The sequence below is a fragment of the Zonotrichia leucophrys genome, chromosome 2 (assembly GCF_028769735.1).
Source record: "Zonotrichia leucophrys gambelii isolate GWCS_2022_RI chromosome 2, RI_Zleu_2.0, whole genome shotgun sequence".
NCBI classification, from domain to species: domain Eukaryota; kingdom Metazoa; phylum Chordata; class Aves; order Passeriformes; family Passerellidae; genus Zonotrichia; species Zonotrichia leucophrys.
The window spans coordinates 71,087,561-71,099,630 of NC_088171.1; the positions used below are offsets into that span (position 1 = coordinate 71,087,561).

The following is a 12,070-nucleotide window of genomic DNA, read 5'->3' on the forward strand; positions in this document are numbered from 1 at the left end:
CAAAACTATGTCACACATTCCGACTAGCAAACGAAGACAAGTCCTACACTAAAGTACTGCATTCTGAACCTGAAAATTCACTAGGCAAGTAAAGCTTTGCAAATTACACCTGGCAAAAAGAGATACAGCCTCCAGGCTCAGCTGGGTGGGGCTCCAAGTAACCCAGTATGGTGGAAGTCTCCCTGCCTGTGGCAGATGGTTTGGAACTTTAAGATTTCCAACCCAAACCATTTTAAGAGTCTACAAAGAAAAACTGAGAATTTCAGTGATATAGTCTACCCTGTTTTTTAAGGTAACTGTTACATTTTAACAAAGGCAACTTTCCTTAATTCCAACTATTGATGATCTTAGTATTCTTGGTACTTAGGATTTTGCCTGAACTCCTGTCAATGCTACACCTAAGTTCAAATTCTAGTTTAAAAATTTGAGAAAAAAATTTATTTTTAAACTTCTGGTAACCACTAAAATAGCACAAAAGGTGTTCTGAAATGCATTTGTAGTTTCACCAGATGAAGAGATTTATGTATTTTTAAGAGCGGTATTTAAAAGACTATTTGGGTAATAGATTGTAAATTTACTTGGTGTGCTCTGAACTCTTAAGAATATGGCAATGATTATCAACACAAGAAAAAGCTGTTCAAACTGCATATGTAGATTACTGAATCCACAGAAATTCAACAGCAAACTTCTAATGAATTATTAATGTGAAAGAGGATAAGAGTGCTGCCATTACTTGAAAGCCAGCATAAGTGTTCAGTGGTCTGTGTTCACCCATCAGTCCCCTTTCCCGTTCTTTCCACCTACCAGGAGCTTGTACTTGCTTCCTTCTAAAAACAATGCAAAACTGGCTTGCTGTTCCTTTCAGAATGAAATTACTGACCAGTCACCAGGCTGCTGCTTCCATGTGTGAACTGTTTTTGAGGCATTTGAAAAACACAAGCTTTCAGACTGTAATCAACATTCACTACAGTCCCAACCTCAGTAACCGTCCAGAGTATCAAAGCAACATAGGTTAAGAACAAGAAAAGGAAAACTTCAACTTCTCTTCTGTGTAAAATTACAAGCTACACAAATTTGGCATATTTAATGTAAAACAGTCTTGAACTACTCTTGAAATACCCTTGAAATACTGCACTTAACTCTGAACCCTGTAACTGAAGAATAAATAGGTAAAGACATGAAAGTCTATACATAATCTGGGCTCATGTAAATTGTGAGGTATATATTCCTGGTTGTTCAACACAGCTGTGAACTTCTGCCTTTGAGCAGTCTATGAATGCTGCCACTTCTTGAGTTATAGAACAACCTCTTAAGGAAACTGCTGAAAGTACACAAAAATTCTTCATTTGCATAGCAGATTTAATTCAATTTTTGTACCACTTTATACCAATGGAGAAAGCAGTCAAGTGTATGATTTTCAGAACTGATTGTGGTAAAATATCTCCAAGAACCACCTTTGAGTACACAACTACCTTCCTCCTGACTTGAAGCTTCTGAACTGTCCTCCTTGAAGTGTTCTGCTGTCTTAACCGTCTTCAAAGAGGGTTGTAAGTTACCTGCAGAGAATAAAGTTCACGTAGTAACTTTATAGATCTTGAACAATTGGACAGTTCCTGAATGTTTGCACTAAACTGGAAGCTAGGGAAATGGAAGACTGAACTTACTGGTTGGCATGTGGCAGCAATTTAAATATTGCCTTTGTCAAAGCAGGCCATCTCCAAGAGTAAAGGCTCTTAAGAGATACTTTTATTTTGAAGAACATAGAGTCGAAAATAATTGTAATGCTATGGGGTACAATTTCAAAAGGTTGTGATTGTGATAATTATTAAAGATATTCCTACTATGCTGCACTTCAGATTTTTCTTTATAATCTTTTTGTGTTCCAACAGGAAATGGGAGGAGAGCAATGATAGTTACTAGCATTCTTCTGCAACAAATTACACTCCTCCACTGTCAAATCATTCATCTGCCAAAAGCAACCTAATTTGGGATAAAGTCTTCTAGTGCCCTTAGCACAGTCTTCACACACCATTTTTGCCTTTTTATGTCAGACAGGATGAAAAATAAGTAAGAATAATATTAACAGTTTTGTTGCAAAAACACCACTTCCATGCTCCAAGAAAGGACTTAATTTCTTTAATAATCTAAGAGTTCACTCTTCCTCTCTCAAAAAGTTTCAAGTTAGTGCAGGTAAAAGCATCTGAAAGCTGCTGCTTAGGAAGTTGAAACATTGATAAGATCTTTCTGAATATCATCTGCATTGAAGATACTACATCCCCAGAGATCACGTTGGAGTCAAAGGCTACTCCAACCTGAAAAATTGTCTAAACAACTGAGTTTATGAATCAGGAGGGAGGTAATTGATTTCCTCCTTAATGGAACCATAGCAGCATAATTAAGCTTACTGAATATTCAGTGTGAGAAAGCCACTATTATTTAAGGTATGAAGACTTTTCACAAACACAGAATTTACTTCCACATAGGTTTTGCTAAATAACTTTGTATTTCTGTGAAAAGATATTTTTATCGCTGACTCTGTATAGCAACTGAAGACCAATTTAAGCCACAAATGCTTTGTCTGTAAATTAATTCTGCATGTTCTATTTGAGAACTAGATGAGATTTTTTCTTAAATACTGCTTCCTTTCCCAACGCTGTCAGCACATGCAAAACGTGCACCTATGACTAACTTGCAGTAACAAGGTGCAGGATTACAGGAATCCCAAAGAGGAAACCTAGAAAAACACAGAAACCAACAATAAAAATAAAAACCCTCAAGGGCCACTTAACTGGGGCAATTTTGGCAACAGGTGGGGTGAGTACTTTTGTCTTAGCATAGCTTCTATTAGCCTGCACCACAGGAAATATGACTGTGAGCTACCATGGACAAGTCAACCAGTCCCCCTTCTGAAAAGAAAAACACCTAATGCTAATTACTGCTAACACAGTAATTCTCCTCATCAAATGTTTTCTTAATATCTAACTCAATGTCAGGGCCTGAATCATGCCAATGGGCTTTGCAACTCTTCCCTGCTCTCCCAAGGGCTTCATTCACCTGCCCACAGTGAGGATCCAATCCCATACACCGCAGTGTTGCAATTTGGGGTGTGACTGCTGGGAAAAGAACTGGAAGATCCTCAGCCAGGGCCTCCATCCTTTGGCTCAGGAGCTGCATTTGAGCTCAGGCTCTTGCCTAGGGTGCACTGCCGGCACACCTGTGCCTGGACATGAATCTTGCTGATCCTGTTCTTAACCATGACCTACTGACTTGTTTTTCTGCCTTGACCTCAGACCTGCCTCACTACTCTGAACTTGTCTGGCAATCACAAGGCTCTTGCCTGCCCCTGGTCCTAATCTTCCTCATAAGAAGTTAAGCCTAGTGCTTTCTGTCTGATCCACCAGAGAGAACAGATCATCCCCTTTACATTAGAACTCTGGTATTTGATGACTTAAATAATTTTCCATTTGAGTCTTTCCTCTACTCTACTAAACAATTAAGTTCCTCATCCTGTCTGTCATACATTCTACATCTGACAAATCCTCATGAACTTTCATGTGCTCAATTATTTATTACTATAAAAATTATCTCACATTTAAGATCACTTTGTAATCCATAAGACTTCTGACAGAATTGACATTTGTCTGTTCTCCTTCTGATCTATCCACCCTGCAGATCATTTCTGCCCAGTCAACTCTGTCTTGATGGAACTTGGCACTGGTTCATTCCTGAAACCATTTCAAAGTACTACCATGTATAACAATGCATCTGCAAGTACTTCCCAACCAGATGAAGTCTGAAGTCTAAAATATGCACACCCTGTCCAGCGTGCCCATCATTAATATGAATCTTTCTGGACTTCGGAAACTCTTTCCTCCCCATGCACAGTACAACAGAGGTGTCAATTTTTACAGCCCTAATTTCCAGCCAGTTCCACAATTACCTTGTAATTAGTTGAGCATTTTCACAAAATTGCCATGTAAGAATGTACTAAGTGTTACTAAAAAATGTTACAAAGCGACCTACAGCTTCTGCCCTAACCACAGTGCTTCTATCTCATCATGGAAAGAATACACCACTCACAGATCACACACATCATTTCAAACTGAAGTCAGCTGTCATTCCTCTATTTTTCCCAAACAAATATGAGCTGTCTATTTGGAATCTCCAATCTATTCAATTTCCTACTAAGATCTTTTGCAACTTCTGAGGCAGTGGCCTCCCAGTGAGTGCCTCAACTGTCATGTGTGTAACATGCACTGAAATAAGGAAAGATTCAATTGAAACAAAGATAACATCATACTAAGGCATTCATACAGGGAAGTCAAGCTTTGGTTACACAAATTGTAATACACAAGTAGGTTAAGAGGGCCACCAAAGAAATCTCTGCAATATAAATGATGGTACACAATTCTGTATGTTCTGAAATTAGGGACATCCCATCATTTATGTACTCAAAACAAATCTCAGTTTAAATATCAAGAGAGATGCTTATCTACAAAAGAAAACAAACAAAAAGCAGATGTGATTTTTCGAGTCAGTTCAAACTTTTTGTTCCAAAATTTAAATTTTGTGAAATGAAGAAATGTCAAACATACTCATACTCAAACATATTCAATTCATAACAGCCTATTTGAAGAGCATGACGGTGCAGAGAAGAATGAAAGAAAGAATGAAAGAACAAAAAGAACACAGGCTGATGCTACATAGCATGTTCCCTCTGTCAAAAGTATGAGTATCTGCTCGAGAAACTATTCCTTTACCAGGAGTTCAAATACAACCAGTGGAATATAACACACAAACAAGAAATTGAAAAACTGTACTTAGGCACAGCAGCAAGATTAGCTTTTTATAGATTTTTCATAATATAAAACAGTATTAGGATATTTCTTACTGTGAGTGTGCAAAGATTCTGATGAAATTGATTGGAAGAAGTTGTATACTCTCTGATTCTGCAGAAAAGCTTGTGATGTATTTGAAAATAGCTGCCTGAAATTTAAGTGAGAATTTGTTAAACTAAGTAACAGAATCATAGGAAAAACACAAAAACGTACTACAGTACCATTTAAAAGCAAAATTGGCAGTTCTCAAGAAGTCCAAACCCTTCAAATTGCACATTCAACAATGCTAAAAGCTACTTTTGAGCTTTGCTGTTAAGTGCTAGTGTGAGCTTGGAGACAGACAATATAAGCAATTGGCATGATGATTTTTTTGAATTTAAAAAGATAGGTGCTTTTGAGTCATCCTAATTCAAACATTTTAGCCGCTTGTAACATTTTCTTAAAGAGGAGTTTGGATTGAGTCCAAAAGCACTGGACTCTGTATTTTAACTGTTTTATTTTTAAACTGAGAACACATTTATTTTCCCAAAACAATGCACCTCTTTCTTATATACATTTGAAGGGTAAATGCAAAGTTGAGTTCACCTACAAGGTTGGTATTTGAATTTTGCAATTATCTCCAAGAGCAAAGGGCGGGATGCTCAACATTGCTCTGCACTGGTCTGAGTCAGTTACCAAGATGTCAATGACAAATTTTATTAGCTTCAAATAAGAAAATAGGACAACAATTAATGGTTTTCATTGCCCACACACAAAGGTTTCAGATATTAGTTGCCAAGAGGCACTACCCAGCTCTATTTCTTTGGCGGAGGGGCAGGGGAGAGCAATTTTTGGCAAATGGGCACATACTGAAACCCCCAAATAAGTATATATTTATGTTAAAACTGATACTGAAAGAAAAAGGAATCTGAATACAGTAATGCTATTCACTTGATATTATTCGTGTAGCATTTCTGTATAGTCACAACACAACCTGCAAATGGTAATAATTACAGTTGCTTACTCTATCACAGTTGTGTATGTTCAAAGGTTATCTTCTAAGTGAGTCTCTTGGGTTTGTAATTACTGTGCAGTGAGGCTTCACAACCTTTCTGTATTACAATACATTTCCTTCAACCTCTGTTTAACAGGTTTATTGATTTAAAACCACTATGTTTATCAGCCAAAACTGTTCACAGAAATTAATTTCTGGCTTGACAATCAAGCCAATAAAGACAGACAAATATTACAGATCAAGATTTATTAAAAAATTGGCAAGGGGGTAGTTGAAGTTCAGAGTGGCTCCAAATCTTCTTTAACTGAAATATTAGGACAAAATGCTAGAACCAACAGAACATTATGAGTAGGAGTTTGAAAAGCAGTGCCTGATTCCTCAACTACCCCAACTCAAGAGACACTGCCTAACATGATGAATAATTTGTTTTCAACAAGGTTGAACAATCCTGACTGAAAAGGACAAAGATAACGTGGTATCTGTACCAAACCAGGAAAAAAAAAACCAAAACCAAGTAGGCAAACCCAAATTCATATTACTGTTCTGAGTTACAGAATTTGACCACCAAGCTCTCTCATCACTAAATAGCAGGTCATGAGATATGGGCCATTTTCTTATAAATACATGAGCTACTTTTAATTTTATATACACACTTCACTATTACAGTTTATACCTTTGCATTTCCGTTCTGTCTCTCACTCTATCCTGTCATAAAAAGTAGAACATATGGGCTCTGAGTTACTGTTTCTAGTATTTCTAAATATACCCTTATAAAAGAGGTAGTATTCTTCCACAAATGCCAATCATTACTATATAACGCTGCTTAGGACAAATATTTTCATAATTGTGCAATTACTTCCAAAGAAGTAATTCTATGAAGTTTACTAAAAGTCTTAATTTAAAGAAAATCTAAGAGTCAAGAGTATCTATTTCATCACTGCCTTCCATTTTCTTTGCAAATTTGGTTTAGGTAGCAGAATTTCCACTGTCCATAGAAGTCTTCTAGCTTGACTTCAATCACTTTTCTGGTGCTGCATTTCAGGCTATTTGCTATAACATTTACCTGATTATGGGCTCAAGATCAGCGTGCCTTCGTTCTTCCCTCTTCTGAAAACCCTGATTTAGTGCTCTTAAAATAGCCTTGTCAAATGCTTCAGAAGACAGTTCCTTTGGGAGCTGAGAAAAAGGTTAATGTGAAAAATGAGTAGTTGACATTTTAAAGACTGTATTTGTTCACTGTGAGTCTTTATACCTTTTGGTATCAACAAGAAACTCAATTGTTTCAGTTTGAGTGATGTGTTTTACAAACCAAAGGTACAACAAATCAACATCATCTAGTTTTGCAAGAGAAACACTTTGCTGTAAATCCTCTCAGAAAATCCAGGCATAAAACTGTTTAAAGCTCTATTTGAAGGAATTACTACAAAATACTATGGTCTTTTCAGGATAGCTTATAGCCTTTTTTATAATTTATTTCTTTAAATCTTTCACATATAGAAATTAGTTCTGAAAACACAAAAAAAAATAACCAGGTGTGACTGAATGCACTGTACTCACTATCATCACTTAGCTAGACTAAACTATTTTAAATAAATGGGAGTAGAAAGGAAACCATTTCAGTTATTTAATACATTAGACTTCAGCAGGGAACACTGAGATTAATCAATAGTGAGTCCCTCCCCAGTTGCTATAAACACTGAAACACCTTATCAAAATTCATTATAACTTTCCAATGCCAATACTACAAAGTGAGGTCTTCTGATGTTCTAGTTGAGAAGGCAAAATGCTTGCTACTTAAGAGCACATCTATTTTAAATGAAGACTATTCCCCAGAACAAAGTCTTTTCACCTTTAGAACTTTCAAATATTGTACTAAAGTACATCAAAGCTGATCAAACTTGTTAATCTACATTTAAAAAAAATATTTGAATATGTTGCAATTTAGAGTAAATTGCCACTGAAAAAGCCTTTTTTTAAAATTGAAGTTCAAAGCTATTGCTGATGTGGTTAACATCTGCCACCAATTATGATCAACAGCACTCAGCAATTTACATTAAAGCAGCATCTTCATCTTGTATATCTGGAATACACCTGACCCAGAGTGCCAGCTGGACACTGCATCCAGCTACTGGAACAGCAGCCCAGCACTCAGTAGTTCTTTCACTGAATCAAGTGATACTAACAGAGGGATGCTGTGTCTGATGCAGATAATTGCTTGATAAAATACATAAGAGGAACTCCTGGAATCCAGACAGACAGGTGCTGTTAGTATTATGTTAGTACAGTACTGCAACACCTGAAATGTCTTGTATCTAAAACCACAAAGGGCTGAAAGCAGCTGCTCCTAACAGACCCTTTGGCTTTAATAAGCATTACTGAGGAACTCTGACTGAAGAATTAGTCAGTGCTAGCCAAAAGGTGTCAGGAAGTTACTGCAGAAGTGTAGGAATGATCAAATCTCCTATCCTAGTATTTTGTACGTAGATTTGTCTCTGGAAACAGTTACCTTCTTGTCTTTAAAACTTCTATTAAAAGGAATGCAATTCCTTCTGTAGTTAAAGATTCAGTTACTCCAACCCAAGATTAGGTGCTGAAGGTAATGGGACAGCCTTGTTACTTACTTACAAGCTTATCAGTCCTTCCACATATGTGGGTAATTTCTTACTTGCAAAAAGATTTTAGGCTTATCATCTAAGAGAAGCCAGCCTTTAATTTAAGCATCCAAGTTATGCCATTTACTACCTTAGTTTTCCCAACAATGCCTCTATTCTGAAACAATTTTTACCATTATCTTATTTCTATCATGTGCAGCATTGGAATTTTCCATCAAGTATTTTGACCATTATTTTCTGTCCCCAGGAACCTGAGTATACTACTTAACAATGCCATGTAGATTGGAACAAGAACAACAAAAAGCCAAAACATAAGGGCATATGAAGTGGATGTTTGTGCTTTATGCCTTTTAATGCAAATAAGTTCTGTCCTGCTTTACTTAACAATGCTCTCTTACTTCTATACCTACAGCTATCAAACCAAATATACTTTTCAGCTGTGCACATTTTCCACAGAAGACCTCAGGAAGCTCATAGCAACTTGTGGTTGTCTTCTTCTTGTTCTGCCATGTCCTAGACACTGCTGGAACATGCAAGCCAGCACATCGAACACCCTACATCAGCCAAACAGCACAACTCTTCAACACACTGGACCATGTCTGTTTTCCTGGCTCCTCCAGGAAGCAAGTATGTTCTAGGAGGTCCATTTCAGACACTGATGTTTGTCTTACACATGTGGGAGAACGGGGGCATGCATGCGAATGTTCATCCAAGAGCTGCACAGGACCCTGTAGGAATCGCTGTTTTTAGGGCTCTCTTCAGGGGCAGATGCATGTACCCTAAGCTGTGGGATAACCCACTTGCAACCAGACATGCCATCCATAATTTAAAGTCCCCAAAACCAAGCTCTGGGAACTCTTAGAACCAGATATTCAACTAGATTAATATTCACTGCTTAATTTCTAGAATACCAGAAAACAGTGTTGATAATTTAAACAGTGAACAAGACAATGACCTTTGTACAGTGACTGGCTTTCCACTTGCAATTAACACTGCAGTTAAGAACCCCAGATATCATCAAAACATGTCCAAAACAGATCCCTCATTACTGCCCTGAGTAGGGAAGAGTTTAAATATAGAATAATTTCCCAGAATAGGTGGAACCCAAAATATCAGACACTGACAATGAACACACAGTTCGAGGTCATCACACTGATGGGGTCTGCATGTGGCCTATGCACAGAAATGTATTCTCTGATCAGAGCAGAGGGGAAAACAACTGAGTGAACTTCTGGTTTTTTTAAACATGGATACACACACATATATAGTGCTAGATTTTCCTCAAGTTGAACTTCTTGTGATGGTGAACAGGCCAGCCTTTGTGCTACTGAAGAATACAACAGCTAAATTAAAAACTATTATGCTTATGGCTGTGTCCCACTAATTAAACATAACAAATTATATTCTTTAAGGTCCTTCTAGCAGGAACACAAGCAAACAACCAGTGGTTGTACCTATACATGAGATCTGTGGGGAATATTAAAACCTCATCTGGTAGTTTTATGGTAGTTCAATTAAAATTTTAAGTGCCGTTTCAGATGGGACAAACAATCACCTCCTGGGAAACTCCCCAAATATTCTCCAGGGCTGCTGCTTCTGTCAAGATCCTTAACTCCAATATATATAATTAAATGGTTAATACAATTGTGAAGTAGAAAAATCTGCTGGCATGCTTTTGTTTCTATAATTACGCCTCAGAAATCATAGCTCTCCTAGACTACTTCTGAAGTTATAATCCTGATGTATAAACACTACTTTCATATTTGAATACATACTCTTAGCAGGAATTCCTGAAGCTCCTGATGTGTTTTTGTTACACATGTTACAGAAAAATCAGACCAGGTTACCTAGAATGAAGGAAAAAAGAATGAGGAAAGTGCCTTTCTCCCAGTTTCATAGCAATTAGCTTGTCAGAACAATTTCATAAATTTGGCAGTCTCAGAATTAACACTCGCAATTAAGCAAACACCAGGCAAAACAGGGATAAGGCTGTACTTTTTCAAAGACATACTTATTTTGAGTGTGTATTTTAGGATCACCTTCATGTTATTTGTGGCTAAAGGGAGCATGGGCAAATTCAAGGAAATACAATGAAGTCCCTGAAGATTACTGACTCACAAAGAAGCCAGGCAGAAGGCTCTGTAATTATTGGAGTTGTATCAAACAGAAATAATTAACCACAAAAAAATAGGTACCAGAGAAAATGACTGTTGGTCAGATATACTGCATTGAGCTCTCACTGTCATTACCAGGAGTCAAAACGAAACAAAAAATCTGTTTATATTACCTATAAAATAATTTTATCTGCCTTAGACTCAAATCTTACACAATCATATAGCAGTTATTTTAGGTACAAGTCATAAAAAGTACTGCAAGTTACTGAAGAAGGCACTCAAGAATCAGACAACATTCTGGCATATGCCTGTATAAAATTTCAGTAGCTTACTGTTTTGACATGACATGCAAGTAGTAAAACAGCACCTTCACATGCATGTTTTGAGTAAAAAATAAGTAAGCTTGGTTAGATGAGTGCTGCCTGGCTTTAAGCCCACTTCTGGGCCAAAGATTCCAATTAGTTACATGGGAAGATTCAGGGTAACAGGAGTGGACACAACAATTACAAACATTCATTTACTCTCAGAAGTTGATAGAGTAATGTCACTTCAACTTAGTCCCCAAAAATACCAACTACCCCCAGTGTCCTCAGCCGGGAAGTCATGACTGCAATTGCTGTTATAACCTTAAAAACAGCAGTGTCTGGGCAAGTACAAAATTATCTACCATGAAGAGCACAGAATATACCTGCACAGATGAGGAAAGGAAACTCTTTCCTAAAAGAACTGAGGTGGAGTTTCAAGATTACTGAAATAATCGCCAGAATATCTCCACATTTCCCCTTTAACAAAGAAATTCAAAACCACTGTCAAATCTGTCTACATGCTGAATCTTTGAAATAGTTTTTTAATTTTAAATTTTTATAATCCCTATAGACATTCTGTACAAACTTTCCCCATCTCCTACTGTAGTTTACTTCATACTCACTTCACAGACTATTTGGAAAAAAAATCTGTGATGTGGTTGAAATATTTGGCCAGGTTAACCTTAAAGACTTTGAAGGCTGCCTTCCACATATTACTGTCCTCAACAAAAGAAGAGTGCATCTCTTTAGAGAATACAACATCACAGAATACAATACCAAATTCTGTGATCAACACACCAACTTTCAGTTCAAAATGGCTTTTTTTTAAGTTTGCTTCTTCAAAAACATCCCCCATTCAAAAGATCAGTTAGAATGTTTGATGTGAACCATTCTTTTTTGGGTGAAAAAGGGGAACATTTAACTTTAACTTCAAATCTGGTATAATACCAGATTCACATCTATTGGCACAATGACTCATGGTGTTAGTCAGCCCTTGCTAAGAAAATTACTACTTTGATTCAACTAGAGCATCACCACCACCAGCCTTAGTAACTATCATTTAATACGTGCTGCCCTTAGCTACTACCATAGATGAAGACTACACTAGGTAGGCTGTCCAGTTTTTGGCTGTTTTCCAGCTTGTTTGGTTTTGCCTTAAGAAACAAAGTCCAAAACAAAGGCACCAATCTCCAGTTTTCTCAAAAAG

The 12,070-nt window shown here is 37.1% G+C and overlaps 1 protein-coding gene across 4 annotated transcripts in view; it reads right to left on the minus strand.

Annotated features, from left to right (window-relative positions):
• ZCCHC2 (zinc finger CCHC-type containing 2) overlaps positions 1-12,070 on the minus strand; it is a 44,384-nt gene that overhangs the window by 13,879 nt on the left and 18,435 nt on the right. For 2 of the 4 annotated variants that reach the window (XM_064705420.1, XM_064705419.1), the window contains exons 4-7: positions 10,220-10,291; positions 6,896-7,008; positions 4,892-4,986; positions 1,473-1,556 (exon numbers count right to left, since the gene is read on the minus strand). In XM_064705420.1, the coding sequence (XP_064561490.1) occupies positions 1,473-1,556; positions 4,892-4,986; positions 6,896-7,008; positions 10,220-10,291 (364 nt within the window). The remainder of the gene's footprint in view (positions 1-1,472; positions 1,557-4,891; positions 4,987-6,895; positions 7,009-10,219; positions 10,292-12,070) is intronic. The other 2 variants (XM_064705422.1, XM_064705421.1) reach the window with 1 other exon arrangement.